Raw genomic sequence first — 25,969 nt, 5'->3', positions numbered from 1 at the left:
CAGGGATCTAACCTCCGACCAGCTGGGCCTAGTTTCCTCATCCATCATCTGGCTTGGAAAAATCTGAATCCTATCGGTGTGAAACTCTCTATCGATCTATACACTGTCCTGCAGCTTCCCCAACCAAGTAGAAGACTAACTTCAAAATTCAACTTTTATAGTAACTGAATCATGCGCTAGTCTGAATGAATTATACATTAGGTAAATTATAATTACACATTTTATTGTTAAGCGGAGCCTGATTTCATTTGCCAATTAAGAAAGGGCCTCCGCCTGCACCATTCAAATGCGATTACTTCACCCTGAAGCGGTGGGTATTTCAGCACCAAAAATAAATAAGTAAGTGCAGTAAGAGGCGTGCCTGAGCCCTCACCAAAGCCTGCGAATAAAACCAACCAGAATAAAGAGAATAAAACGATGTTGGGGGTGCCTGCGTGTCTCAGTCGGTTGAGCGCCCAATTTCAGCTCAGGTCATTACCTTGCAGTTTGTGGGTTCAGGCCCCGCGTCAGGCTCTGTGCTGAGAGCTGGGAGCCTGGAGCCTGCTTGGGATTCTGTGTCTCCCTCTCTCTCTCTCTGTCCCTCCCGCGGCTTGTGCTCACTCGCTCTCTCTCTCAAAAACAAACCTTAAAAAAAAATTTGTAGGTAGTAAGAAGATTCTAGAACTGGCTATTTTTTTTCAATTATCACCTGCATTGCGGGTTATTTCACACAGCACCAACACTGTCCCTAGCTTCCAAACTCCTCTCCATAAATAAAGTCATTAGGAAGAGATGAAGAAGCTCTCATACCTCCAGGCGGACCTGCTGCAGCTTCAGCTGCCCACGGTGGGAACATCTCAACTCTTTCTAGAAACACTCTGATTAACCAGATTCACTCATTTGTCTCCCCACCCCCACAGCTGTGTGCTGCTCCCTCCACTTGATTTGCACCTTCCGGATGCACCCTCCAAACTCTGCCTGTCCACATGGATTCCATCCTTCAAGACTCTACTCCAATGTTCTCTCAAACGCCACCGGGCAAGAACGCTCGGTGCATCATTCCGGTGGGGGCTGTCCTCTCTCTTTGGCAGCCAGTGTTCTTGGGATGTGTGTTTTGTCAACCCGGAGCTACTTTGATCTTGCCTTGGACTGTACCGGGGTCTTGCCTGAACACTTGCTCCAAATGACAGATGAAGCCTGCCCCTCGGGAGCACAGCCACTTACTTTACCGGTTAAATATCCTTTTCTTTCCCAAAGCACCAAGCCCGCGCCACAAGGTAGTGGCTCAAATAACGCGTCTGATAGATTAAATGCTCTGTAATTAAATATAAATACGGTTTGGCTCACCCGTTTCTTTGGTGTGGCACACCAAAACACACTGGTGAGTTTCAAATTTCCCTGATTGGCTTCATGCTTCCTTGATGTCCCTGGACAGGCGCTAAGCAATTGTGAAATCACCAAAAAGGTAGGGAGGCGAGGGGGAAGAAAGGGAAGCCGGGGCCTGAATAATCCTCACTGAGTCATCATTTCCTGAACGATGGAGCTTGCTGCTTCGGGGGATCTGGAGAATGGAACCGGAGCAGCGGGTGGAGGACGAGCCCCCGCCCCCCGCCCGCCCTGCAGCTGCAGGACCCAGACCCGGGCCGGGCCCGCACCCACGTGCTGGAGCGCCCTCCTGTGGCCGCGCCGCAGTGCCCGCCGCTCCCGGCTCGCCCGCAGACCACGCTCCCCGCCGCCGAAGAAACAAGAGACGCAGAAAGTTTCCGAGCCAGGCGGTTAGCGAAAGGTCGAAGCCAGGTCTGGGAGCCTCGATGCGCGGGCGTGGCGGGAGCGGCGCCCAAGGGTGGCGGCGAGGGCGAGCAGTGCGGGCCCAGGAGGACTCCCGTAGGGCTCTGAGGTGCTCCCCCCTAGCGGGTTCGGGGCCTCGAGATCCCGAGAGCAAAGGCTTCCCCCGTACCTCGGCCACACAGCAAAGCGCGGGAGGGGAGCCAGGGCCCACGACAGGACCGGATGCCTCCCCTCGACCCCCAAGCTACCAGGACGCTCTTGCGGCGCTTGGGTTTGTTTTATTCGTTTTCTTAATTGGAGGGAGGGGCGCACCAACTCCCTTTGGTGCATCCGACCCCCCCACAGTCAGGATTCTGGGTGCCCCCCAAGAACCCACCTGGAGTCCACCGCCCCACCCAACGCCGCCCTCCCCCTCTGGGGTGACAAGTGGAAGCAGCAACCCCCTCTCTTCCTCCTCCCCGCTGGGGAGGCAATGCTCCAGCAGGGTCTCCCTGCGGCCCGCAGAGGACCCGCCGACCGGGAGGCGGCAGCGGGGTACGCGGCGCCCCGGGGCGAAGGGCCCCGAAGCGGGCGAGGCCGGGCCGGCGCGGCGCTTACCTCGTCCACGGTGAGCGGCATGCAGATCCGGTACTCCTTCAGCAGCATGGTCCTGCCGGCCGCGGGCCCCCGGGGCGGGAAGCGAGGGGCGCCCCCCAGACCAACAAGGCTGCCTCCCAGGCGCAGGGCAGGGCGCCCGTAGCCCCCGTTCGGGAGCCGGCCGGCGAAGCAGTCCCGGCGGTGCGCTCAGCTCCTGGCTTCCTCCTCTCCGCCCGAGAGCATGTCAAGGTTCGGGTCCGAGTGTTCGGGGCTCCCCCGCCTCCTTCCTCGCCGAGGTCGGTCCTCCCGGTACGCGGTGTTGCAAAGTCAGGGAGGGATCGGGGCGGGAGGGAGGGAGACCCGCTGGAAACCGCTCAGATCGGCAGCCCTGGGCGGTAGGAGCGGCCACCGGATCAGGACATGCCCGGTGGCGGGCAATGGAGGAAAAAAGAGAGATTTCCAAAAATTGAAACGAATGCACAAAAGTCACCCGCTCGATCCGCCTCCGAAAGCAGACATGAACCTGGCGACCCCCCCTCCTTCTCCGGCGGGTCTGCCAATGCTAATGTCACCAGGAACACATTGCAGCCGGAGCTGGAGATGCTGACTTTCCAGACAAAGGCTCGATCGGCTCCTCTCCCCGGGCGGTAAACAAGATTTCCTGCTCTTTTAGGGCCGGTCCCCGAGGCGCTCCGGGGCTCTCAGCAGGAGAAAAGGGAAGCTGCCGCCGCCGCCGCCGCCGCCGCCGCTCGGCTCTGTCGGGCTGGGGCCCGGGGTTCCTCCAACCCGGGCTCGCGGCGGCGAGGGGCGGGCGAGAGGAAGCTGGCGCCTTCCGCGCACGTCCCCTCCCCCGGGTCCCTTGGCTCCCCGAGCGCCGTGCGTGCCCGCGAGTTTGCAGCCACCGCGCCGGAGCCGGAGAGTCCGCGCGGAGCTGCAGTGTGCCTCGGGCCGGGGAGGTGGGTGCGGGAGGAGCGAGCGCCAGCGAGGCTGACATCAGCAGCGGCCGCGGTGGGGAGGGTAGCCCCATCCGGCCAATGGGGAAATGGCAAAGAATGTGGAGGATTTAAACAAAACAGCATGTCTCTCTCTCTCTCTCCCCGGCTCCTGCCAGACGGCAGGGCTGCCCCGGAGCTGAGCTCGGCCCGGCGCTGGGGTGGATCGGGAAAGGGGGCTTTTCCCTGACTCCCCTACCCTTGGAGTCCGTTCTCCAGTGTTCCCTGGGTGCCTCGGTGCTCCGCCCGGCCACTCTGGGTAGCTTCTGGTTGCCAGGTGCACAAGCGAGGCTTGACCTTTGGGGAAAAAAAAGGTCTTTGCAAATGCCCACCGCGAGCGTTTTCACTTGGGTCCAGGGAGCAAGCCCAGCGCTGGAGAGGCGATGAGCTTTGGGAGCCTGAGAACGAAGTCTCGCCCGGGTTCCTGACTGATTTCCGAGGAGGAATCCTGTTAAACTGGGAAGTGCAACAGCGTGGAAGAAAATGAAGTACAAACAGAGAGCACACGACCAGAGGGAACGTGAACCGGACATAGCCTTTTACCTCTCCCGGTCCGCAGGGCTGCAAGAAGAGGTTTTCCTGTCAGCACTCCTAAGTTCAAAAAGTCACAGTGAAATGTCAATGAAAATGCCTGGCGTGTTGGTATTTCATCCATATTAAACAGATCCCTCGTTTTAACCACAAGAGGCACATTCTTCAGTTACTCAGGAAGCTGCATGTAACTGCTGAAGTCTGTTTTTCATTTGTCTGGTATTTTTAAGCTTGTTTTTCTGAAAAGTTGCTGGATGAAAAAAAAAAATGCATCGTTTGCCTCTGTGCAGAATAACCAGCAAAGCATCATCTTTTCTCAGAGGAAATATTTGTGCTCTAGAGTCCCACCGCTACCCACAGAGCTTGGATGGTGCTGCGGATGATCTCAGTGTCACAGTATTTAAAATTATGATTAATAAATAGTTAACCAGAAGAACTATGGTGGGCTGTGGCAAAAATCATCCCAGATGGCTGGAGGGAATTTATAACTGTGTGAACATGATACAAAGCCTCATAGAAAAACAACACCCTATATCCAGTTTATATTTTAGTGACAACTATTTTTCTAGATAGATGCTTCCCAGAGTTGGCCCCGAAATATTCACAGCAACTAATTAAAGCCAAACCAAATTCCTCGAGGTGGAAAATCTAAATCTGACACCGACACCGTAGTGGTGAATAATAACACATTGAAAGCCTGTGATACGGAAGCTCAAGCTGTTTTTCCTTTTTTCCTACTTCTTACTTGAAAACAAGTGTAGCGGCTTCGCTTCTGGTACCCAGTCCTCTTCCCAGAGGCAGCGAGGCGACGTGCTGGCTAGCCACACATACACGTGCACACAGGACATCAGAATGGGTAGGTATATTCCTAGCTTCCTAGATGTTTCCTGACATTGATTCTGTAACTGTTTGTGTTTGTTTTTTATTGAAATTGATATTAAGGTTGAGGAACTCCCTCCCCTCACTTCCCAAACTGCAAATTACGCTTTATACACTTCTCTCCTGACTCTGGTAAGCTGCCTGAACTTCCTTTTCATTCAGTCCATCCGCATGCCTGGTCACATTAATCTTGTTCAAGCACTGCACTAATCCTGCCACCTTCAAAACCACTCGCTGATTCTCTGTGGCCTACTGAGCCTGTTAAAATTCCTTGGCAGGAAGATCAAGGCTCTGAATCTACCTTTCCCCTGTTGGCCAGTTACCTTTCCCCTGTCCTTCTGCAGCCAAGTGAGACAAATCTGTTGGCCTGGGAAGGCATCCACTTTACCTTGACCCTTCTGCTCCTGTCACTGCCTTCACAGAGAATCCCTCCCCCCAGTTCTTCCCCCATGACACCATCTTTCAGCAGTCTGTTTTTGGAAAGTGACTCTGAGGACAGTGTATTGGATGGGATAAGGCAGAAAGATACCAGAGGCAGGAGGTTATTGGTTATTAGAATACTACAGGAGACCTATGAATTAGCACAGAAAGAAAAGACGATGAATTTTGAAGATTCGGTAAGGACTTGGGGAGAATCCGTTTTCACTACAACAGTACTTGGGGGAGGGGAGGGCAAAGGGAGAGCTTATTCATTCATAATGCAATCGCACCAAGGGAGGAGAGCGCCATCTACTGGTCAGATACGCTGTTTAAAATGTTTTCAGTCCTCTCGTCGGCAAGAGTCTGGCAAGAATTCCATCTTTGTTTCTTTTCCACCAGTGGAATCCCCAATATCTACTGCCAAAGAGCTTTGAAGGTGTTGCTATCATCACCAGGAATAGTACTGATGAGGGGCGCCTGGATGGCTCAGTGGGTTGAATGTCTGACTCTTGATTTCGGCTCAGGTCATGATGTCAGGGTTGGTGGGTTCGAGCCCCATGTAGGGCTCTGTGCTTACAATGCAGAGCATGCTTGGGATTCTCTCTCTCTCTCTCTCTCTCTCTCTCTGCCCCTCTCCCATTTGCATGCTCTCTCTCTCTCTGTGTGTCTCTGTCTCTCAAAATAAATAAACTTTTAAAAAGTTTTAAAAAGGGAATAGTGTGATGATACATTAACAACTGTAAAATCTACAGTTACTGATTATCACATATTAAAAAATAGGATGGGGCACAAAGCAAAAAGAGGAAGAAAGAGTTAAGTTATCAGTGAGGAATGACATGAGCAGTAGGAAAAGAGTTATCAGCCTATACAAGTCTCTGACAGCATATATTCTTGGATAAGTGACAAGCTGTGAAGGCACGGGTTCTCAGAAGGTGAGATGGGGGAGGTGCACATCAAAACCGATCTAAGGAGCTTTTTCAATCCATTGTCTTCACCTGGATTCTGATTATGTGCACCCCCCACACACACTGAAACCTTTCTCAGTCCCTGTGAATAAAAATAGGACCCACCCTGTAAGTTACATCTGAAAGAAGAATGTAGCAACAGTCTTTGTGACCGTTCAAGTCATGTTTTATTCCTAGAATATCCCTGGCACTGCTGAAGTAAAATATTACAGTTCCTTCCATCTTCCTCTTTTCTACTCTCTAAGTTGTGTGGGCTTGTCAAAGCCCATTCAAAGTCCCATCTCCTACACAGAGCCATTCCAGACTATTCTTTACCTTTCTAGACTGCCCAGAACATTTATCTGGACTATTCATCTTTGGTTCTTGTTTGTTATACAAGTGTGGCCTTTGTATACAAAATGCCACCTGTTCTCCAACTGCCCGAAATGGTTTTAAGCTTCCAGAGGACACAGACCATATCCTCTCTGAATCATCTGGAAACTGTTTTCTGCTAGAAGGGGTAGTGTAGGTACCTAATAAACATCTATTAGAGGTGTGTGTATATTAGTTCAGGGTTCTCAACCTCCGAGCTACTTGGCCCCTGGTGCCAGGTTAATTCTTTGTTGTGGAGGTCACTGTAGGATACTCAGCAACATCCCTGATCTCTACCCACTGAGTTATCAGTATCATCCGCCCCCACCCCCCCTAACACACACACACTGCCAAATATGGGGGTGCATATGGAGGGGGCGAGTCTTGCTGCGGAGACCTGCTGTATCTGTGTAACATTCGTTAATCTTATCTAAATGTTTCGCTTCTCCAAGAAGAAGCTTTCGGAGAGACTGTCTTTCAACTTGTCAAAATTGGGGCTAAGGAGAGAAGGATAAGACAAAACTGTTACACCACAGTAACATAAAGATGTACCTTCTCATTCCCATGCTTCTCTTCACATTACCAAAGTGGCCCTTGAAAAAGGGCTTGACTTTAACCTTGATCACTTGGTTAAGGTCATGTCTGCCCATTTTTTTTCCACCATAAAATTACTATTTTTCCCTTTCCATGCTCTGTTCTTTGGAAGTAAGTCATTAGGCCCAGCCCACAATCAAGGGAGGGAGAATTAAGCCTGTGTCCTGAGGAGAGGGTATCTACATATATAATGGGACGTTCTGTGAGATTTGTCTCTTCTCCATTTATTTATTCATTCAATTATCTATATTTATTTTATACTCTGAGTAACAACTCAATACTGTGTGAGTTTTCTTGCTCAGATCGTTTCTGCTGTGGACACGCTGTGGTAGCTCTCCCAGGTTCCTGTGTCCATTTCACATACCCCCTGTTCAAGGGCTGTTTTTGAAAAATCAAGCATTATCCTTTGCAATTAATTTTTGTTTTAATAAATATTGTTTTAATTCCAGCAAAGTCTAAGCCTGTGTGTGTGTGTGTGTGTGTGTTTTAGGTTTATTTATTTTGAGAGAGAGAGATCACGAGCAGGGGAGGGGCAGAAAGGGAGGGAGAGAATCCCAACCAGGCTCTGCACGATCAGCATAGAGCCCGACGCAAGGCTCAAACCCATGAACCAACTGTGAAATCATGACCTGAGCCAAAATCAAGACTTTGGACGTTTAACTGACTGAGGCACCCTGGCTCCCCTTTGTGCGTGTTTTAAACACCTGTGTGTCTGATTTTGTTAGGAAATAAGCAAATGTTAAATTCATTCTTAACACAACTACAAAAAGCAAGTCCCAAGGCAATTCTTATGTGTAGACCCATTTATCAGGCCTCTGTTAAATACAGAGAATAACTGACATGTAATTGCTTATAGCTGTGCATTAAATGCTCATAAAATAAAAATTCATCCATGATGATGTGGTATAAATTGCTTCACATAGAAAAAAAAAAAACAGGAAGTTCTGTGGCCAAAGGTATAGTTTTGTCTTTTTTTAAAAAAATAAATTAGCGGGGCGCCTGGTTGGCTTAGTCAGTTAAGCATCAGACTTCGGCTCAGGTCATGATCTCACGGTTCATGGGTTCGAGCCCCACATGGGGCTCCGTGCTGACAGCTCAGAGCCTGAAGCCTGCTTTGGATTGTGTCTCCCTCTCTCTCTGCCCCTCCCCTACTCATGCTCTGTCTCTCTCTCTCTCAAAAATGAATATTTTTTTAAGGTTTTAAAAATGAATAAATTAGCTAGTAATAAATTTGTCCTTTTATTGCATTTCCTGTTTTTACAGATATTTGCAAAACACTGGAATAATCTGAAATAAATTCTTAGACTATATGTAACTAACTATACTCACTGGAGAGAAATTTTAGTGATGAAAGACACTATCCTTGATCCTAAGTGTCCTTTAAAGGGAGGCACCTATGCAACCATAACTGATTGTAGCTATTTAATGCCAAAGCATATTTGACGTAGTATCATCAAATGATGTCAACACAGATCTGGAAATAGTATTTCTTTTCTTTTTTTTTTTTTTAAGATTTTACTTTTAAGTTATCTCTGCACCCAACATAGGGCTCAAACTCATGACCCCAAGATGATCAAGTCACACGCTCTCCCGACCGGTCCAGCCAGGCGCCCCTGGAAATAGTATTTCTCAGCAATGTAGTGCCATAGGAATAGCATGTAATTCGACTTTTTGTGGAACATTTTTTTAAATGTTTACTTATTTATTTTGAGGGTGGGGAGGGGCAGAGAGAGAATACCAAGCAGGCTCCACGCTGTCAGGGCAAAGCCAGATGTGGGGCTAGAACTCACAACCATGAGATCATGACCTGAGCTAAAGTCGAGTTGAACACTTAACTGACTCAGCCACCCAGGTGGCGCCCCTAATTTTATTTTACAGAGAGAGAGAGAGAGAGAGCAAGCAAATGGAGAGGGACAGAAGGAGAGAAAAGAATCTCAAGCAGGCTTCATGCTCAGCACACAGCCCAACGTGGGGCTCAATCCCACGACCCTGGCATCATAAACTGAAATTCGGCTCACCAACTCGGAGAGTTGGATGCTCAACCGACGGAGCCACCCAGGCGTCCCTCAGGAGCATTTCTGTAACGCAGACCTTGTGGCTTACGTTACATGACTCCCAACTTCAAACCTCTAGCCCAAATGACTCCCCCTAATTTGACCCTTGTACATGCATTGGCCTTTTCAACACTGTCACTGTCACTGGATACCCAATAGGGCCCTCAAACTTAACATATCCCAAACTGTGGACTCCTGTCCTTTTCTGCCTGGCTTGATTGTCCCCAGTCGGCTTCCTCCTTGGTAAACGGCAACTCCGTCTTTCCAGACGCTCAGCCCAAAAATCTTGCCCACATAGTTGACCTCTCTGCCCTCAAGGCCAGCAATCTTGGCTCCACCTTCAGATTATATCCAGGATCTAGCTGCTGCTTACCACGTCCACTGCCTCCACCCTAGTCCAGGCCACCATCGTGTTCCTCCCGAACTACCACAATAACCCCCGAGCCAGTCTCCCAGCTTCTCCCCAACCTAGTCACCACATGGCAGAGACTCTTTTACTATGTAAGTCAGCTCATACCACTCCTTCGCCCAAACCCCCCCGTTGGCTCCCCATCTTACTTAGGTTGAAAACCAAGTCCCGGGGCACCTGGGTGGCTCAGCCGGTTTTGCGTCCGACTTTGGCTCAGGTCACGATCTGGCGGTTCGTGAGTTCAAGTCCTGCAACGGGCTCTGTGTTGACAGCACGGAGCCTGCTTTAGATTCTGTGTCTCCCTCTCTCTCTGCCCCTCCTCTGCTCATTCTCCCTTTCTCTCTCTCTCTCTCTCTCAAAATAAACAAACATAAAAAAAAAAAAAATCCTTTATAATGGCTGAATTGCCCCAAACTTCATCTCCTGTAACTCTTGCCCTCACGTATTCTGGTCTTCAGACAGGGTGACCTGATTGCTCTAACCTCAGGGTTCTTGCTCCTGCCTCTGCCTGGAATCTTCTCCCTTGCAAACTATCCGCAAGACTCCTTTACTGGGGCACCTGGCTGGCTCAGTTGGTGGAGCATACGACTTCAGGTCTCAGGGTCGTGAGTTCCAGCCCCTTGTTGGGGGTAGAGATCACATAGAAAAAGTTAAAAAGAAACCAAAAAAGACTCCCTTACTTACTTCAGGTCTTGGCTCACTAGCGAGGCCTTCCTTGACCACCTCCCACTCACTATCAGCCCTACTACATTATTTACATGTTTATTTTCTATCTCCCCTCCACCCTCCCGCCCCCTTTATAAGGTTCACTTCACAAAGGCGGGAACTTTGGGTCAGATGTGTGCACAGCCAGTAAGCTGAACGTGCCAAAGATGCCAAATATGGAAAAAAAAATAATAATATATAGACACATTATTTTCAATAATGAGTATCGTAATATACATTACCCCTGCTTTTCCAATCAGTTTTTCTCTCTGTTGTCGAAAACTGACGTCTGTGCTCAGAGCAGGAACTGGAAGACAGAGTTGGGGTATACAGAAGGAAGACAGTTTACTACTTTGCCAGGCAAAGGAGGTTACAGCAGACTAATGTCTCCAAGACTGCAAGCCCGCCTGGGGGAAAGGGCTGAGGGCTTTTATAGGAAAATACAGGATCTGGGCATTTGGATAGCAGTCTGGTCCCCGCTGCCAGCCTGGTTCCTCAAGGTGGTCTCATGACTAGAGCTGGCGGGGCCATCTGAGTCTCGTTACTAAGTATACATTGAGGGCGGCATGTCAATATCTGTACTGAGTTCTTGGAACAAAGGATTCCACAGAAAAACAAGGGAAAGGGAAGGGGAGGAGGAGGCTTTCAAGAATGAGGAAGAGAAAAATTTGTTCAGTTTATAAAGTCCAACCCAAAACAAAAAATAGTGATAAAGTCAAGCCTTGCTGGGGGACTAGCACGGTCACCTTTTTTTGTTATTTATTTTTAAGTAATCTCTACTGCTCAAGTGGGGGTCAAACTCACCACCCTGATTCTTTGTTTTTTAAACCTCTAGCTCCAACGTGGAGCTTGAACTCAGAACCCCAAGACTAAGAGAGTCACATGCTCTACCGACTGAGCCGGCCAGGTGTCCCAACTAGTTGTCCATCTCTCTCTTTTTAATGTTTATTTGTTTAGTCCTGAGAGAGAGAAAGAGAGAGGCAGAGGGAGGGAGACAGAGAATCCCAGGGGCTCGAATGCAGGCATCATGAAATCATGACCTGAGCCAAAATTAAGAATTGGACCCCTAACCGGCTGAGCCACACAGGCACCCCTAGTGTGTCTATCTTAATTTCCATCCCTCTTTACATTTCTATAGAGGTTTCATCTCTACCTTTTAGATTCCTTATTCTTTGCTAATTTTTCTCTTCTGAAACTAAATTCTTTCTTACGATGTCCGATTCAGACAAATAAAGGATTTATAAAGAGTCTACGTAACCGCACTCTCACCTATTTTCCCTCTTGCTCAGTCTTTCACCGGGTTTCTTCTTTATTTATTTCACTCTGTTGTTGTTGTTTCCTTTGTAAGCTTTTCCTTAGATTTCAAAGTGCTTTCATTGTTCATTTCCTCCAGGCCTAGCAAGGAAGGGCTTCGGTTTGGTGGAGTTTTCTCCAACCTCTCTCGCTCTTACTTTTTGAGTCCTGGAAACCAGGATTTACTCCAGATTTACTCCACCACAACTTTGTTACTTTTTGTCTTTTCACATTCTTGACACAAAACGGTAGACCTCCAAATGCTTTGTCTACTCTTCACCAAACCAACTGCACACTAAATACAGAGCCAGAAACAGCTCAGCCTAGTGCTCTCAACAATACTGGCTCCTAGAAATGCGTTTTAGAAATTTGTGTGGGTATTTCAGGTTGTCACGATCACTGGGGGGTAAGGGGAAATCAGCATGTAATTGGGATGCCAGACATCTACGATGCGACAAACCTGCATGGTAAAATATTGTCCCACAATCCATCGGATTTTTCTTTCTTTTAAAAAAATTTGTTTTCCTTAACAAATTTTGAAGAAGAAAGACAGAGTGTGAGCGGGGGAGGGGCAGAGAGAGAGGGAGACACAAATTCCCAACAGCCTCCAGGCTCTGAGCTGTCAGCACAGACCCGGACAAACGGTGAGATCACGACCTGAGCCAAAGTCGGCTGCTTAAGCGACAGAGCCACCCAGGTGCCCCTCCACCTGACTTTTCAATGTCCTGCCAGACACCCACTTATGTGTCTGAGGCCTAGACTCGAACTTCACTTTACATATGCTCTTTTTTGACGTTATAATATACACTAAAATTTCTAAGAATTCTTCTATGTAAAAAAACAATGGAAAATTGTACTTTCACAGAGTCAGAACTTTACCAAGAAGTTGTACACCATTTTGGAGAAATCATGTCACCCACAGTAAATCCTTACGTTGCTTGGGGGACCAACCTATTGAGGTTGCAACTTCTGATTTCACAGTTGTTATGTGTGTGAACAACCACACAACTGCTTCTTTTTTATTTTCTATAGTAGACATGTCTTAGCCTTTAAATTTTGAAGTTTATTCATTTATTTACGTAAGTAATCTCTACACCTGAGGCTGGGCTGGAACTCAGGACCCAGGGATCAGGAGTTGCCTGCTCCTCCAACTGAGCCCGCCAGGCGCCCCTAGCCTTTATATTCTGAAGTATTATTATTTTGCTATTTTGCGATGCTTCTCCTTTACCTTACAGCTAGGGTGTTTTGTTGTTGTCGTGTTTAATTATGTGTGCAGGTGGGTTATAGTACCCATGATTTTCATTACAGAACAGTAAAAACAAACAAAAACAACCAAAGGAGGTCTATTCAGTATATAAAAAGGGATGTTGGTGCTGATTTAATTCGCTAACAGGTAGACCATTCCAAGATTTCCCATTTGCTTTGGAAGCTACTGTTTATACTTTGACCACACCACACACAACCTCATTTTCACTTTCAAGCATCCTAAGCTGTTAAATAGGGACCCAGACGATGCAGATGCTAATGAAAACTTGCACGGTTCTTAAAAATGGAAATAATCCTGCATGCATAAAATCTCATTTGAGAGTCCTACAAAGAAAAGTCCTACAAAGAACTCATTTGAGAGTCCTACAAAGAAAAGTCAACAAAATCTTTCTAAAGATTCTTCTTACCCACGTAGTGGATTATAGTAAAAATGAAAACAAACAAAAAGTACTTGTTACATTACTGAGCCGCTGTCATACCTTCTCTTTGAGCTTTGAGAGATCCCACAGATTAAACCAAGATTCTCAACCAGATGAAACTTTTTTCTTTAGGATTTCAGCCTGCTCATGCAGAGATGAGAAAACGGAGATCCAAGAAAAGCTAAGCGACTTGCCCACGGCTCTGAGAAATAATATTTGCCAAGCAGGGAGACGTAAGAGTATACGGGATGGCCTACTCTATTACACTAGCTTTTCTCACCGCAGAAGCCGTGGATGAAAGTCGGTTATCAAGGCAAAACCGGACGTGAGCTGCAGGCTCGAGGGCGAGCCCCGCCCTCCGCCCCGCCCCCAGGGCTGTCTGAGGCAGTGCCTGACTGGCGGCCAGCGCAGGGGGCCTCGTGGGGGTCCTTCGCGCGGGCTCCCGACGCACTGCCTGAGTGGGTGCGCAGGCGGCTTCCGGTGTGGGTGACGAGTGGTGGCCGAAGCAGGGGGACATCAAGGGACGTTCAGGCCGGGACCATGGCGGACGGCGGCTCAGAGCGGGCTGATGGGCGCATCGTCAAGATGGAGGTGGACTACAGCGCCACGGTGGATCAGCGACTGCCAGAGTGCGAGAAGCTGGCCAAGGTGAGGGGAGGCCGGCTGGCTGTTCGCGGGCGCCAAGGGCTGAGTCACGGCGCGGAGCTTGCTTAGGCCTCAGGGGGCCTGCGGGCTGAAGGGTGCGTCCCCCACTGCCTGCCCAGCCCGAGTTGGGCCTGCGTGAGCAGGAGGTCCCAGGTGTGCCCCGCAGCGGGAGTACGCTGGTGCATACAGCTTCCCAAACTCTTCCCCTGGACTGATGGCCACTTCCCGGAGGACTTGGGGCCTCATAGTACTGTTTGCCTTTTCTCGGTACTGTTTAACGTTTACTTTAACAGTTCCCCAGGGGTTACGGCCGCTTTAGCGTTCAGGCTAGATCAGAGAGTTGAGTTCTCTTACTCTTGCTGAATGAACGTATGTCGTTAAGTTGTTTATGGATCATGGGATGCTCCTGGCCTATAGCCAGGAGAAGCAGTAGGAAAGTGAAACAGGACGAAGGTGATGAGCGCAGGACCCCTGCCCTTAAGGAGTTCGTATATATAACGAATTAGACGAGTCAGGCGTGGTGGTGCGTGTTACTCAAGTATAAAAGTGCTTATTGGAACGCAGAGAAGGAAGCTGTTGTGTTTTTTACTGGTGGGATAAGGGAAGGTTTTACGGAGAAGTTGACGTTTGTTTTGGGCCTTGAAGAAGAAAATTGGGATGGGGAGGAGTCGTCCCCGGAGCGGGAACTGCAGCCGCAAAGACTAACAGGCACAGCAGTGCAGAATAACCTAATTAGGGGAGGTCATGAACCGTGGTTTAGTCCAACGGCTTATCTCCTCTGGAACAGAAATTGAACTTGATCCGAACATTTTTCACATCTCCTGATACGTGTCAGGCAACTTTATGTACCATTTTACATATAAAGAAACCAAGCCTCCTGGAGGTATTTGTGGAACCCAGGTAGGAACAGAACCAGGGGTTCAAAACTAGATTTGTCTGACTGGGGTTTGAATGGTTGTGGAATCAATTCCCATCATGGGCTTGTTGCTCAGGATTACACTCAGGCCTCATTAAATTCCTTGATCAATCTAGCCACAAATATTTATTGCTATTCACCTGGGATGCATGTACTAATAGGGTTGTTTTTGTCCCTTAAGGTGCTTACCACAGAAGTACATTTAAGTGTAACTAATTCAGGGACAGGAGGAGTGTCAAGTAATATTTCACAGTAATATTTCTTAAAAAAAAAACAACCTTTCCACTGCTTCCCTTTTTTTCTGATAAAGGATTTAGTGGGGCTTTAAAAAGACAGGGATAGGGAAGGCTGATGAAGTTGATACACCTGAATTTCTTAGCTTCAGTACACTTGATGGAGGGGAGCCATAAATTCATCTCTGAACTTTCCAGCAGCTTGTGTAAAGAAACATCCTCACTTACATGAGGGTTGGAAAACCCCGACGGTGCCAGGCAGATAACGATAGCTGGCATTTGTCGAGTATTTTCTACACTGCCAGGCAACCTTCTGCGTGCTTACATGCATTAGCACGTTCGGGCCTCACCTTAGCCCCATGTGATAGGTGTTGTTGTTTTACAGGCAAGGAAAGAGTCTAAGAGAAGTTGAGTCACGTGCCCCAAGGTCATACAGTTAGTAGAGTGATGGAGCCAGGATGCAGAGCGAGCAGACTGATCCTGGAGCTTCTGCTGTCTCCATGCTGTCCTGCCTAGTGAGCCAAGTGTGATGAAATCCTGAGCCAACTTCTGACCACTTATCCAGGGAAGGGGGGGGAAGTAACTCCTCACCTCCAGTTAATCTTTCCCAATTGGGCACGACAGCCAGACCTCAACTCTTCTAATTTGAGGGAGAAACCAGGGGGTATGGATTTGTTTTATACGAATTGCCTCAATATTTAGAATCCGGACACAGATCTGTGTTAAAACACCATTTGAACCAATACCACATAGATGAGACAAAACATACCTACGGTCCAGAGTCAGCCCCTGAACGAGCACTTTGGAATTAATAGATGGCTGGTTTCCATAAGGAAGAAACCGTCTGCTGAAAAGAAGTACAGCTATGCCTAGAGCTGAGGCCTGGGAGAAAAAAAATCTTCCCTTTACCAATTTCTGATAGCCTACTGTCAGTAGTCCGTGCTAGACGTTGTGGGGAGTAGAAAGGTTATTAGACAAAGCTCTTGCCCTCAGAGAGCTTATAGGCCAGTAAGAAAAAAAAAATATTTCACTGCTACAGTTGTAGTAATCACGTGTATGGCGTTTATGTAGGATGTTATGGTTATGTGTTCAAGACAGTTGGAAAGACTTGCAAACTCAAATGCCTTTTTAGGTGTCAAGTGGGTAGCAGAAATGTTTAAAACAGGGAATGTTGGGGCCTGTTAAACTATGTAAAATAAAAGCCGTTTGAATTTTTTTTTTTTAAGTTTGTTTGTTTTTGAGAGAGAGAAGGCACGTGCACACAAGCTGGAGAAGGACAGAGAGAGAGAGAGCGAGAGCATCCCAAGCAAGCTCTGCCAAGGGGTTCAGTCCCACAAACCATTAGATCATGACCTGAGCCGGAGAGTCAGAGGCTCAACCCACTAAGCCACCCAGGTGCTCCTGGATTTTTTTTATTTATTTTTTTTAAGCCAGTGTGCCAGTGGAACAAAACAGGGTACAGGTGTGGATTCTTTTTGTGAGGGAGGAAGGTAGAGGGCTGGGGATGGGAGGGCATCCATTTAAATTAATTTTAAATTTTATTTATTTTTGAGACAGAGAGAGACAGAGCATGAACAGGGGAGGGGCAGAGAGAGAGGGAGACACAGAATCGGAAGCAGGCTCCAGGCTCTGAGCCATCAGCCCAGAGCCCGACGCGGGGCTCGAACTCCTGGACCGTGAGATGGTGACCTGAGCTGAAGTCAGACGCTTAACCGACTGAGCCACCCAGGCGCCCCTGTGGTTTTGTTTTTTAATGCAAACCCACAGTTTTCAACTTTTGGATTAGACGATTGTCTTACAGTCTAGTTAATTTTTTTAAGTTTTGTTTTGCCTTCTGTTTGTCATTTTATATTTTCTAACCATTCTGCCAAATGTAAGAAAATACCTATTTAAAGCATTGTATTTTTACACTGGAACGTATGGGACACTTTAGCATACATTCTTTTGCTTTTTTACTTTAAGCCCATCAATAAAACTGAAGAAAGTTTTGTTGTTTTTACTTTACTTGTGAAAAAACTAAGGTTCAGGCAGTTTAAGTGGTTTATCCAAGGTCTACAGCAAAGCCAGATCAAGCTCAGGTCTCCTGGCAACAGGTAGTGTTCGTTTTTGCTACATCTCACGATATCTTTAAGAGACTTGCTTCCGTGCTGATTTTCCTTACAGCATTTTTAATTTATTTTTTATGATGTTTATTTTAAGAGAGTGAGAGTACGAGTTCTTGCACTAATGAGTGGGGTAGAGGCGAGAGAGAGAGAGAGAAAGAGAGAGAATCCCAAGCAAGCTCCCCATTATCAGTGCAGAGCCGATTGGGACTTGATTCCACAAACCTCGAGATTATGACCTGAGCCAAAACCAAGAGTCAGATGCTCAACTGACTGAGCCACCTAGGTGCCCCAAGACATTTTTTTTTTTTAATTTTTTTTTTCAACGTTTTTTATTTATTTTTGGGACAGAGAGAGACAGAGCATGAACGGGGGAGGGGCAGAGAGAGAGGGAGACACAGAATCGGAAACAGGCTCCAAGCCATCAGCCCAGAGCCTGACGCGGGGCTCGAACTCACGGACCGCGAGATCGTGACCTGGCTGAAGTCGGACGCTTAACCGACTGCGCCACCCAGGCGCCCCGACAATTTTTATTCTTAATGTGAACAACATTTGCAGGTAAAAATTGTGTGTATAGAAACTTAATAAGAATATACCCAGTGAGAAAAGCACAGAGAGCAGAAACCTTCAGAAGGCATCTTGAAGTCTAGACCTGGGTGGTAAAATTGACAAATCCAGGCCATTTGAATCTCCTACAGTTGTGACTTACTATGACTCTGTTTCTGTGTCCTAACACTCAACATAGAACACCAGTCACTAATATCTATTGCTGTGTACTTTATAATGTTAGCTGTTAGGATGATGATAATGTACCTAGTATATTCCAGGCATGTCTTCATAAGTATTGCTTTAATGCTTACAGCAACCCTGTGGGGCAGGAATTATTTTTATTATACTCATTTCATTTAAGAGAAAATTAAGGGTCAGAGAGCATGAGGGTCTTGCCCTAGGTAGCACGGTGGTGGACCTGGGATTTAGACCCAAGCAGTCTGGCTGCAGAGCCTGTGTTTTTAACCGTTACGTTCTCCTCTGCTGCCTCTGTGATTGGTATTTGATTGATGAAATAATGAAAGTGATACTAGTTCTTGATAATGGTTAGGGCTTCACCGTCCTGTTAGCTAAGGAGTTAAAAATTAATCTGAAGAGGGCCTTTTCTGAACTGTACGTGGTATTTAGCAGTTCTTACTACACAGAGGATCACCACCCCCCTTTTCGATTACACTATATTTGGTACGTGGTTGTTTGGGGATTATATTCTTAAATTGAACGTATCCTTTGGTTCTCCTTCTTCATGTCTTTTCATTTCATTTGGTTACCTGCAGCCTCTTCTCCAGGAGGAGGTGAAATGTAAAACAGTTTATTGATTGCCAGCAGCTCGGACAAAAAGACCCTCTTAAGAAATAGCTAACGTTAGGGGCTTCTGGGTGGCACATTTGGTTGAGCATCTGACCTCGGCCAGGTCACGATCTCACAGTTGGTGAGTTTGAGCCCCATGTCGGGTTCTGTGCTGACAGCTAGAGCCTGGAGCCTGCTTCAGAGCCTGGAGCCTGCTTCAGAGCCTGGAGCCTGTCTCCCTCTCTCTCTGCCTGCTCATGCTCTGTCTGTCTGTCTCTCTCTCTCTGTCTCTCTATCTCAAAAATGACAGTAAAAAAAAAAAAAAAAAACTTTTTAAAGAAATAGGTCATGTAAAAATACTGGATTAGCTTTAAATTTCAACTACTTGTGGTTAACTTTTTACTGGCCTTTTTTCTTGTGTAGGTTGTTTAACAAGTCATCGAAAGGTTGGATCCATTTAGGAGGTAAAAGGTAGAAACATAGAGAACTTACAGATACATAACATACATTGATATGTATGTTGAACAAACTCCTTAGTAAGTTACCTCATTTACAAAGATTTTAATGAGAAAAGTGAGTCACAAAAGTCACATGTTCTAACGAGTTGGTTTTGGTAGCTTTGACCGTCTCCTTCCTCTGAGTTGAAAGGCAGCAAGGTGGGGTGGAATTTCAAGAACTGTGAATAGTTAGGAAAGGAGGAAGGTGGTTAGCCATAGCATTGACCGTGGAAGATTTGGAGAAAAAAGTGGAATAATTAGAGAATTGGGAGTTGTATTTAATGAAGTTGATGGTAGCATCCCCCAGATAGAACTGAATTGCCAGCCATATAACTTACCACATCCTACTTACCTTGACAGTAAGAATCAGGAATTTTGGGTACCTGGGTGGCTCAGTTGGTTGAGTGTCTGACTTCGGCTTAGGTCATAATCTCGAGGTGAGTCAGGAATTGTAAGCCATTAAGATCATCTGCTAGTTGTGGTCCAGCCATTCAGTGCATACTATGTACAAGTTGGTGTGAGGGAAACGATCGAACAAGGTCCACCCCTGAAGGAAGTTATGGACCACTTAGGAGGCAAGACATGCACGTTAATGACTGTAGTACAAGGTATAAAGGGATGTACCGTAGTAGCTACGGAAGCAACATCATGTGCTTGGCCGGGTACTGAGCTGCGTTGGTGAACAGTATAGACACAGTCCCTCCTCTTGCAGAATTTACATTCTAGTGAGATTAGAAAGACCATGAACATTAAAAGAGAAAAGAGTTTGGGGTCATTACAAAGCAGAAAGTCAGTGGGCTTGTTAGTTAAGGAAGTGCTGAATGACTACTGACTTCCGGGGAGTTATTTAAGAATGCCTTCCTGAGAAGGTGACCTCTGATGTTTTGTTGATACCCGCAGATGATGGCTCTAAAGCAATATGTGATTTCTTCACATGAAGAATACAGTTCTTTTACTGGTTTGTTTTTTCTACTTTTTTTTTTTTAATGTTTTTTGTTTTGTTTTAATTTTCTTTATGTTTATTCATTTTTGAGAGAGACAGCACAAGCAGGGGTGGGACGGAGAGAGAGGGGGACACAGAATCCGAAGCAGGCTCCAGGCTCTGAACTGTCAGCACAGAGCCTAACAAGGGGCTCGAACTCACTGAACCATGAGATCATGACCTGAGCCGAAGTCGGACGCTCAACCAACTGAGCCACCCAGGTGCCCCTGTTTGTTTGGTTGGTTGGTTTTTTGAGAGAGAGAGAGTGAGTTTAAGTGGGGAGGGGTAGAGAGAGAAGGAGACACAGAATCCTTAGCAGACTCCAAGCTGTCAGGAAAGAGCACGACGTGGGGCTCAAACTCATGAACTGTGACATCATGACCTGAGCCTAAGTTGGCCACTTAACTGACTGAACCACCCAGGTGCCCCTAGAATGCATTTCTTTAAAACCTATACTTCTGGGGCACCTGGATGGCTCAGTCAGCTAAGTGGCTGACTCTTGATTTTGGCTCAAGTCATGATCTCACAGTTTGTGGGTTCAAGTCCCACATTGGGCTCTGCACTGATAGGGTGGGGCCCACTTGGGACTCTCTCTCCCTCTCCCCCTCCTGCACTCTTGTGCACTGTCTCTCAAAATAAATAAACTTACAAAAAAAAACCGTACTTCTGAATTAAAATACCATAAACAGCGGGTGCCTGGGTGGCTCAGTCAGTTAAACATCCGACTTTGGCTAAGGTCATGATTTCATGGCTCATGAGCCTCGAGCTTTGTGCTGACAGCACAGAGCCTGGAGCCTGCTTCGGATTCTGTGTCTTCCTCTCTCTCTCTACATCTTTCCTGCTCGCAGTCTCTCTCTCCCTCTCAAAAATAAATGAACGTTTAAAAAAAATCTAAAATGAGTTGATTGGATTAAATAATCTGTGGCAGTCTTTAAGTTCTGAGATTCTTTGATCTTCTATGATTTATTAGCTTTTAACTTTGGAGAATTTATGGATTTGTTCTTTGTTCTTTTCCTCTGATGGGCATTTAGTTAGCCTTTATTGTACACATGAATCTGTAGAGTTTTCAGAACTGATGCTCTCCTTTGCGTAGGAAACATTGTTACAACACTAGTCATCGTGTTTCAGATTTAATTACAGTAATCATATATTTCAGAGTTAAAGAAAATTCAAACAATGACCATACAGTACATAATCTGTACTCCATAGAACATTCATAGTTTAAACGTTATTTTGGAAAATATAGAAAGTGTTTTGAAAAATCCAAACATTATTTGTGTCCTTAATTCAAAAACTGTTTAATTACTTTCTTTGATCAGTAAAAGAGTAGTACTCATGTACTGTCCATGAATGTCATGAAAATAAAAAAAAGTTCTGGGGCTCCTGGCTGGCTCAGTTGGTGGAGCACATGGCTCTTGATCTCAGGGTTGTGAGTTTGAGCCCATGTTGGGTGTAGAGATTACCTAAAAATAAAATCTTAAAAAAAGGCTCAATCAGTTAAGCATCCAGCTCTTGATTTTGGCTCAGTTCTGAATCTCACAGTACGTGAATTGGAGCTCCCCCTCCCCCGACAGCCCGGAGCCTGCTTGGGATTTTCTCTCTCTCTGTCCCTGCCCTGCTGTCCTGCACAGGCACGCGTGCTCTCTCTCTCTCTCAAAATAAATAAACTTCGGGACGCCTGGGTGGCTCAGTCGGTTGAGCGTCTGACTTCAGCTCAGGTCGTGAGCTCGCAGTCTGTGAGTTTGAGCCCCGCATCAGGCTCTGTGCTGACAGCTCAGAGCCTGGAGCCTGCTTCTGATTCTGTGTCTCCCTCTCTCTCTGCTCCTCCCTGACTCATGCTCTCTCTCTGTCTCAGAAATAAACATTAAAAACATTTGAAATAAATAAACAAATAAACTTAATTTTTTTTCATTTATAGTTAGAAAAACAATTTCAAAATAAAATCCTCATCACTTTTGATTCATTCATTGTTATTAATACCAGTATCTTAAATACTTGTAATTTTTTTTGCTGTGGGCTGGTTTTGTTTTTATTAAAATGTGTGGTTTCTAATAGGATGGCTTATTTTAGTCCTGGTGTATTATCATTTAGGTTTATATGATTTGAATTTTGTTACTCCTGTTTCCTAATGTGCGCCCCAGGGGGAATATTTTGTTTTTGCATATGAGATGGAGGTCATTATCAGTTGACCAAAAGGGGTATATTCCATTTGGATCAGTATCTGCTTAAAGGCATGACCTTTGGTATAGCATGCATGGATATTCTCAGGTGGTCTTTATTTCCTTTAAGCACAGTTATAATTTGTTTTTTTAAATTTTTTTTAACGTTTATTTATTTTTGAGACAGAGAGAGACAGAGCATGAATGGGGGAGGGTCAGAGAGAAAGAGACACAGAATCTGAAACAGGCTCCAGGCTCCGAGCTGTCAACACAGAACCTGATGCGGGACTCGAACTCACGGACCGTGAGATCATGACCGGAGCCTAAGTCGGCCGCTCAACCGACTGAGCCACCCAGGTGCCCCAGTTATAATTTATTTTTAAAGGCATTGAAAAATTAGGGGCACCTGGCAGGCTCAGTCGGCAGAACCTGCAACTCATGATCTCAGGGTCGTGAGTTCAAGCCCCACTTTGGCCATACAGCTTACTTTAAAAAAAAAAAAAAAAAAGTCATTGAAAAATTAAACCAGGGTTTCTTGTCTTTTTACCACCAGATATCCTTTTTATTTTTCCTCAAAACTTCGTGTTTTAAGTTTATTTGTTTTGAGAGAGACAGACAGGCAGACAGAGCGAGAGGGGGAGGAGCAAGAAGAGAGAATCCCAAACAAGCTCTCTGCTACCAGTGTGCTAAGCCCAGCACGGGGTTTGAACTGCCCAACCGTGAGATCGTGACCTGAGCCGGGATCAAGAGTTAGAAGCTTAACTGACTGAGCCACTCAGGTGCCCCTCAGAACTTCGTGTATTAAAGTATTTGTTATGGTGACTTCATAGAGAAATCACTCGTTTTTCCCATTTTTCTTCTTTAAAGACACGTGTGACTGCCAATTAAGAGTCTATTCAGAACAAGATAATCTGGTATTACCACACTGAGTTGATAATTAGAATCGAAAACAAAGACTTGAGGTTTTTCTCAGGTGTTAAATTATTGTTCTATATTCAGTTTTCTCCTAGGTGATTTGAAATGTTAAAAATAGCTTGTGGACCCCAAGTTGGAAACCACTGACTTAAGGAGTCCACAGGAAAAGCAAGCACTACGATGGAAAGGAACAAAACAATAATAGTAATGGGGCTGGACCTTTTCCTCAGAAATGGGTTTTTTTTCTTTTTGTGGCAGAAACATCTCATTTCAGACTGTTGTTTGGTTTTGTGTTGATGGTAGTGTTTTCATTGTTCGTTTGTATCTCTTGTTTTAGGAAGGAAGACTTCAAGAAGTCATTGAAACCCTTCTCTCTTTGGAGAAACAGACCCGCACCGTGAGTAGATTATAGTGAGAACCTCAATTATCATTGATTTTATTTAACAATGTTCCGTTGACTCTCGGCATATTTTCATTCCTCCAGGCTTCGGATATGGTGTCTACATCCCGTATCCTAGTTGCAGTGGTGAAGATGTGCTATGAGGCTAAAGAATGGGATTTACTTAATGAAAATATTATGCTTTTGTCAAAAAGACGGAGCCAATTAAAGCAAGTGAGTTCGTGACTGCTCATAAAACAAATACATTTGCATTTAAATAAGGACATTTAGAAAACCTTTCTGTGAATCTGTTTCAAATTACTGTTAAATCAGCATTACAACATTCTAGACAGTTTTTAAAAATTCTGTCCATATTTTCATGTCAGCTGCTTTTATGTTTTTTTTTTCTTCTAGTTTTCATATATTTGCATATTTTTACAAAATTGTGCTGAGAATGTTGGTGCAGCTTTGTTCTGTTTCCGTGTTGCTCCCTATCTTCATATTTATTATTTTAAGCGATTGTGTTATAAGCCATCAAGCTGATAATCTATCATTTACTTAATCATGTATTTTGGGGCATCTGAGTGGCTCAGTCAGATAAGCCTCCAGCTTTGGCTCAGGTCATGATCTCGTGGTCTGTGGGTTCGAGCCCCGCATTGGGCTCTGTGCTGACAGCTCAAGAGCCTGGAGCCTGCTTCAGATCCTGTGTCTCCCTCTCTCTCTGCCCCTCCCTTGCTCGCACTCTGCCTGTCTGTATCTCAAAAATAAACAAAGGTTTGGGGCGCCTGGGTGGCGCAGTCGGTTAAGCGTCCGACTTCAGCCAGGTCACGATCTCGCGGCCCGTGAGTTTGAGCCCCGCGTCAGGCTCTGGGCTGATGGCTCGGAGCCTGGAGCCTGTTTCCGATTCTGTGTCTCCCTCTCTCTCTGCCCCTCCCCCGTTCATGCTCTGTCTCTCTCTGTCCCAAAAATAAATAAAAAACGTTGAAAAAAAAAATTAAAAAAAAAAAAAATAAACAAAGGTTAAAAAAAATTTTTTTAATCATGTCTTTCATTAAGCATTTAATTAATATTTCACTTATTTTGAGGCAGTTTTTCAGACATTTTGACTGCTTGTTTTGTTTAAAGATTATGTTCTCTTTTGGTGTTTTGGGGAAGCTAGATTTTACTGTTTCCCTGTTCTTTTGCTTGAGGTTTTTGTTTTGTTTTGTTTTGTTTTTTAAGTAAACTCCATGCCCAACATGGGGCTTGAACCCATGACCCCAACATCAAGAGCCCCATGTTCTACGAACTGAGTTGGCCGGCATCCCTTTCTCTTGAGATATTTAAATGATCCTCTGTACAAAAGAGTCCACTTTTGTCATTTATATCTCATCTTTCAAGTACTGTTCCCTGAGTAGCTTCTGGGTTTTTATTTTTTGCTTTCAAATAAAGGTATTGATGTAAAACGGGGAGCAGTAGAACCAAAAAACAAATAGGGTGTTCTTGTTCAAATCCCTTGTTTTATTAGTTTACTGCTAGAGTGAACTTAGTGATAGAGTGGGTTAAATTATTTTTTGCAAAAAACAATTTGTTGTTCTTTTTTTAGATAAGTTTACATGCATATAATTTGTTGTCAAGAATTAACATAGAGGGACACCTGGCTGGCTCAGTCAGTGGAACGTGCAACTTTTGACCTCGTGAGTTCGAGCCCCGTGTTGGCTGTAGAGATTACTCAAAATATTTTTTAAAAAAGAATTCACATCGATTTGAGGCAATCTAGTACATGTGAATGCGAAATTCCTTTCAATATGCCTTTTGTTGCTCAGTTCTGTGCTTTCAGAGACCATCATAGAGTTGGTTGAGAGACTGGCATAGATGAGTCATTGCCTTCCTCTGGTTTTCTGAGATTTGCTTGCTATGGGACGATTTGGAAAGGGCTGCTTCCCTAGACATCTTGAGGTAGCCTGGCTTAAACAAAAATGTGTTTTGTATAGGACTGATGCCGTTCAAACAAAGCACGTATCCTAAACCAAAGGTTTAATAGAGTCCTAGCATTTCAGAACTAGTAGAGGGACTGTTAACTCTGTCCCTTTTCTGATTGAGAAACTGACATTTCTACGTAAGATTCTTGGAATGTGAAGAGATGTGCCAGGTCACCTTTGGTTCAATGCAGAATATGATCCCTGATAGTAGTGTAGTACCTCTTTAACAAGTGCCCTAAAGGTGACTTATTTTTTATTTTACTTTTTTTAAGTTACACACACACTCCCAGCAGTATGCAGTAAGTGACACACAATGTCAGCGGTGCTAGGAGACCTGATCGGAGGAAGAGAGGGTTTTGATTACATTTGTCGGGGGCTGGGGGGGGGGGGGGAGCTTCCCGGACAAAGAGGAGTGTGAGCCCATCTCCCAGCTGGCTGACGGATGACCCCGACTGCAGTGGCACTGCCCTTTTCACCTTGACATGTTATGTCTTAGCTCTGGAAGGTGCTTAGGGACTCAGAATGTCTCTTTCCTTTTCCCATAATTACTTTTTACCTAAAGCTTTTCTTTCTGCTTTACCAGACTTAGAAAGTAATGATTTTCTTAAAATAACCTTTTCTGGA

At 45.7% G+C, this 25,969-nt stretch overlaps 2 protein-coding genes across 7 annotated transcripts in view; one reads left to right on the top strand and one right to left on the bottom strand.

Moving 5' to 3' along the window:
* PITPNC1 (phosphatidylinositol transfer protein cytoplasmic 1) overlaps positions 1–13,738 on the bottom strand; it is a 267,954-nt gene extending 254,216 nt beyond the window's left edge. For 2 of the 6 annotated variants that reach the window (XM_053892263.1, XM_053892267.1), the window contains exon 1: positions 13,502–13,738. In XM_053892263.1, coding sequence (XP_053748238.1) covers positions 13,502–13,738 — 237 coding nt within the window. Of the gene's footprint in view, positions 1–2,364; positions 3,430–10,485; positions 10,551–11,512; positions 11,639–13,281; positions 13,442–13,501 lie in introns of those variants that run through there. The other 4 variants (XM_053892269.1, XM_053892268.1, XM_053892271.1 and 1 more) reach the window with 4 other exon arrangements.
* A 23-nt stretch (positions 13,739–13,761) lies between these two features.
* The window catches only part of PSMD12 (proteasome 26S subunit, non-ATPase 12), a 30,501-nt gene continuing 18,293 nt past the window's right edge, over positions 13,762–25,969 (top strand). The window contains exons 1-3 of the mRNA XM_019466468.2: positions 13,762–13,869; positions 23,343–23,402; positions 23,490–23,618. Of these exons, the coding sequence (XP_019322013.1) occupies positions 13,762–13,869; positions 23,343–23,402; positions 23,490–23,618 (297 nt within the window). The remainder of the gene's footprint in view (positions 13,870–23,342; positions 23,403–23,489; positions 23,619–25,969) is intronic.

This window comes from Panthera pardus, unplaced genomic scaffold (genome assembly GCF_024362965.1).
Source record: "Panthera pardus isolate Hobbes unplaced genomic scaffold, ASM2436296v1 HiC_scaffold_3, whole genome shotgun sequence".
NCBI classification, from domain to species: domain Eukaryota; kingdom Metazoa; phylum Chordata; class Mammalia; order Carnivora; family Felidae; genus Panthera; species Panthera pardus.
This window is presented reverse-complemented; position numbering and strand designations above follow the sequence as displayed.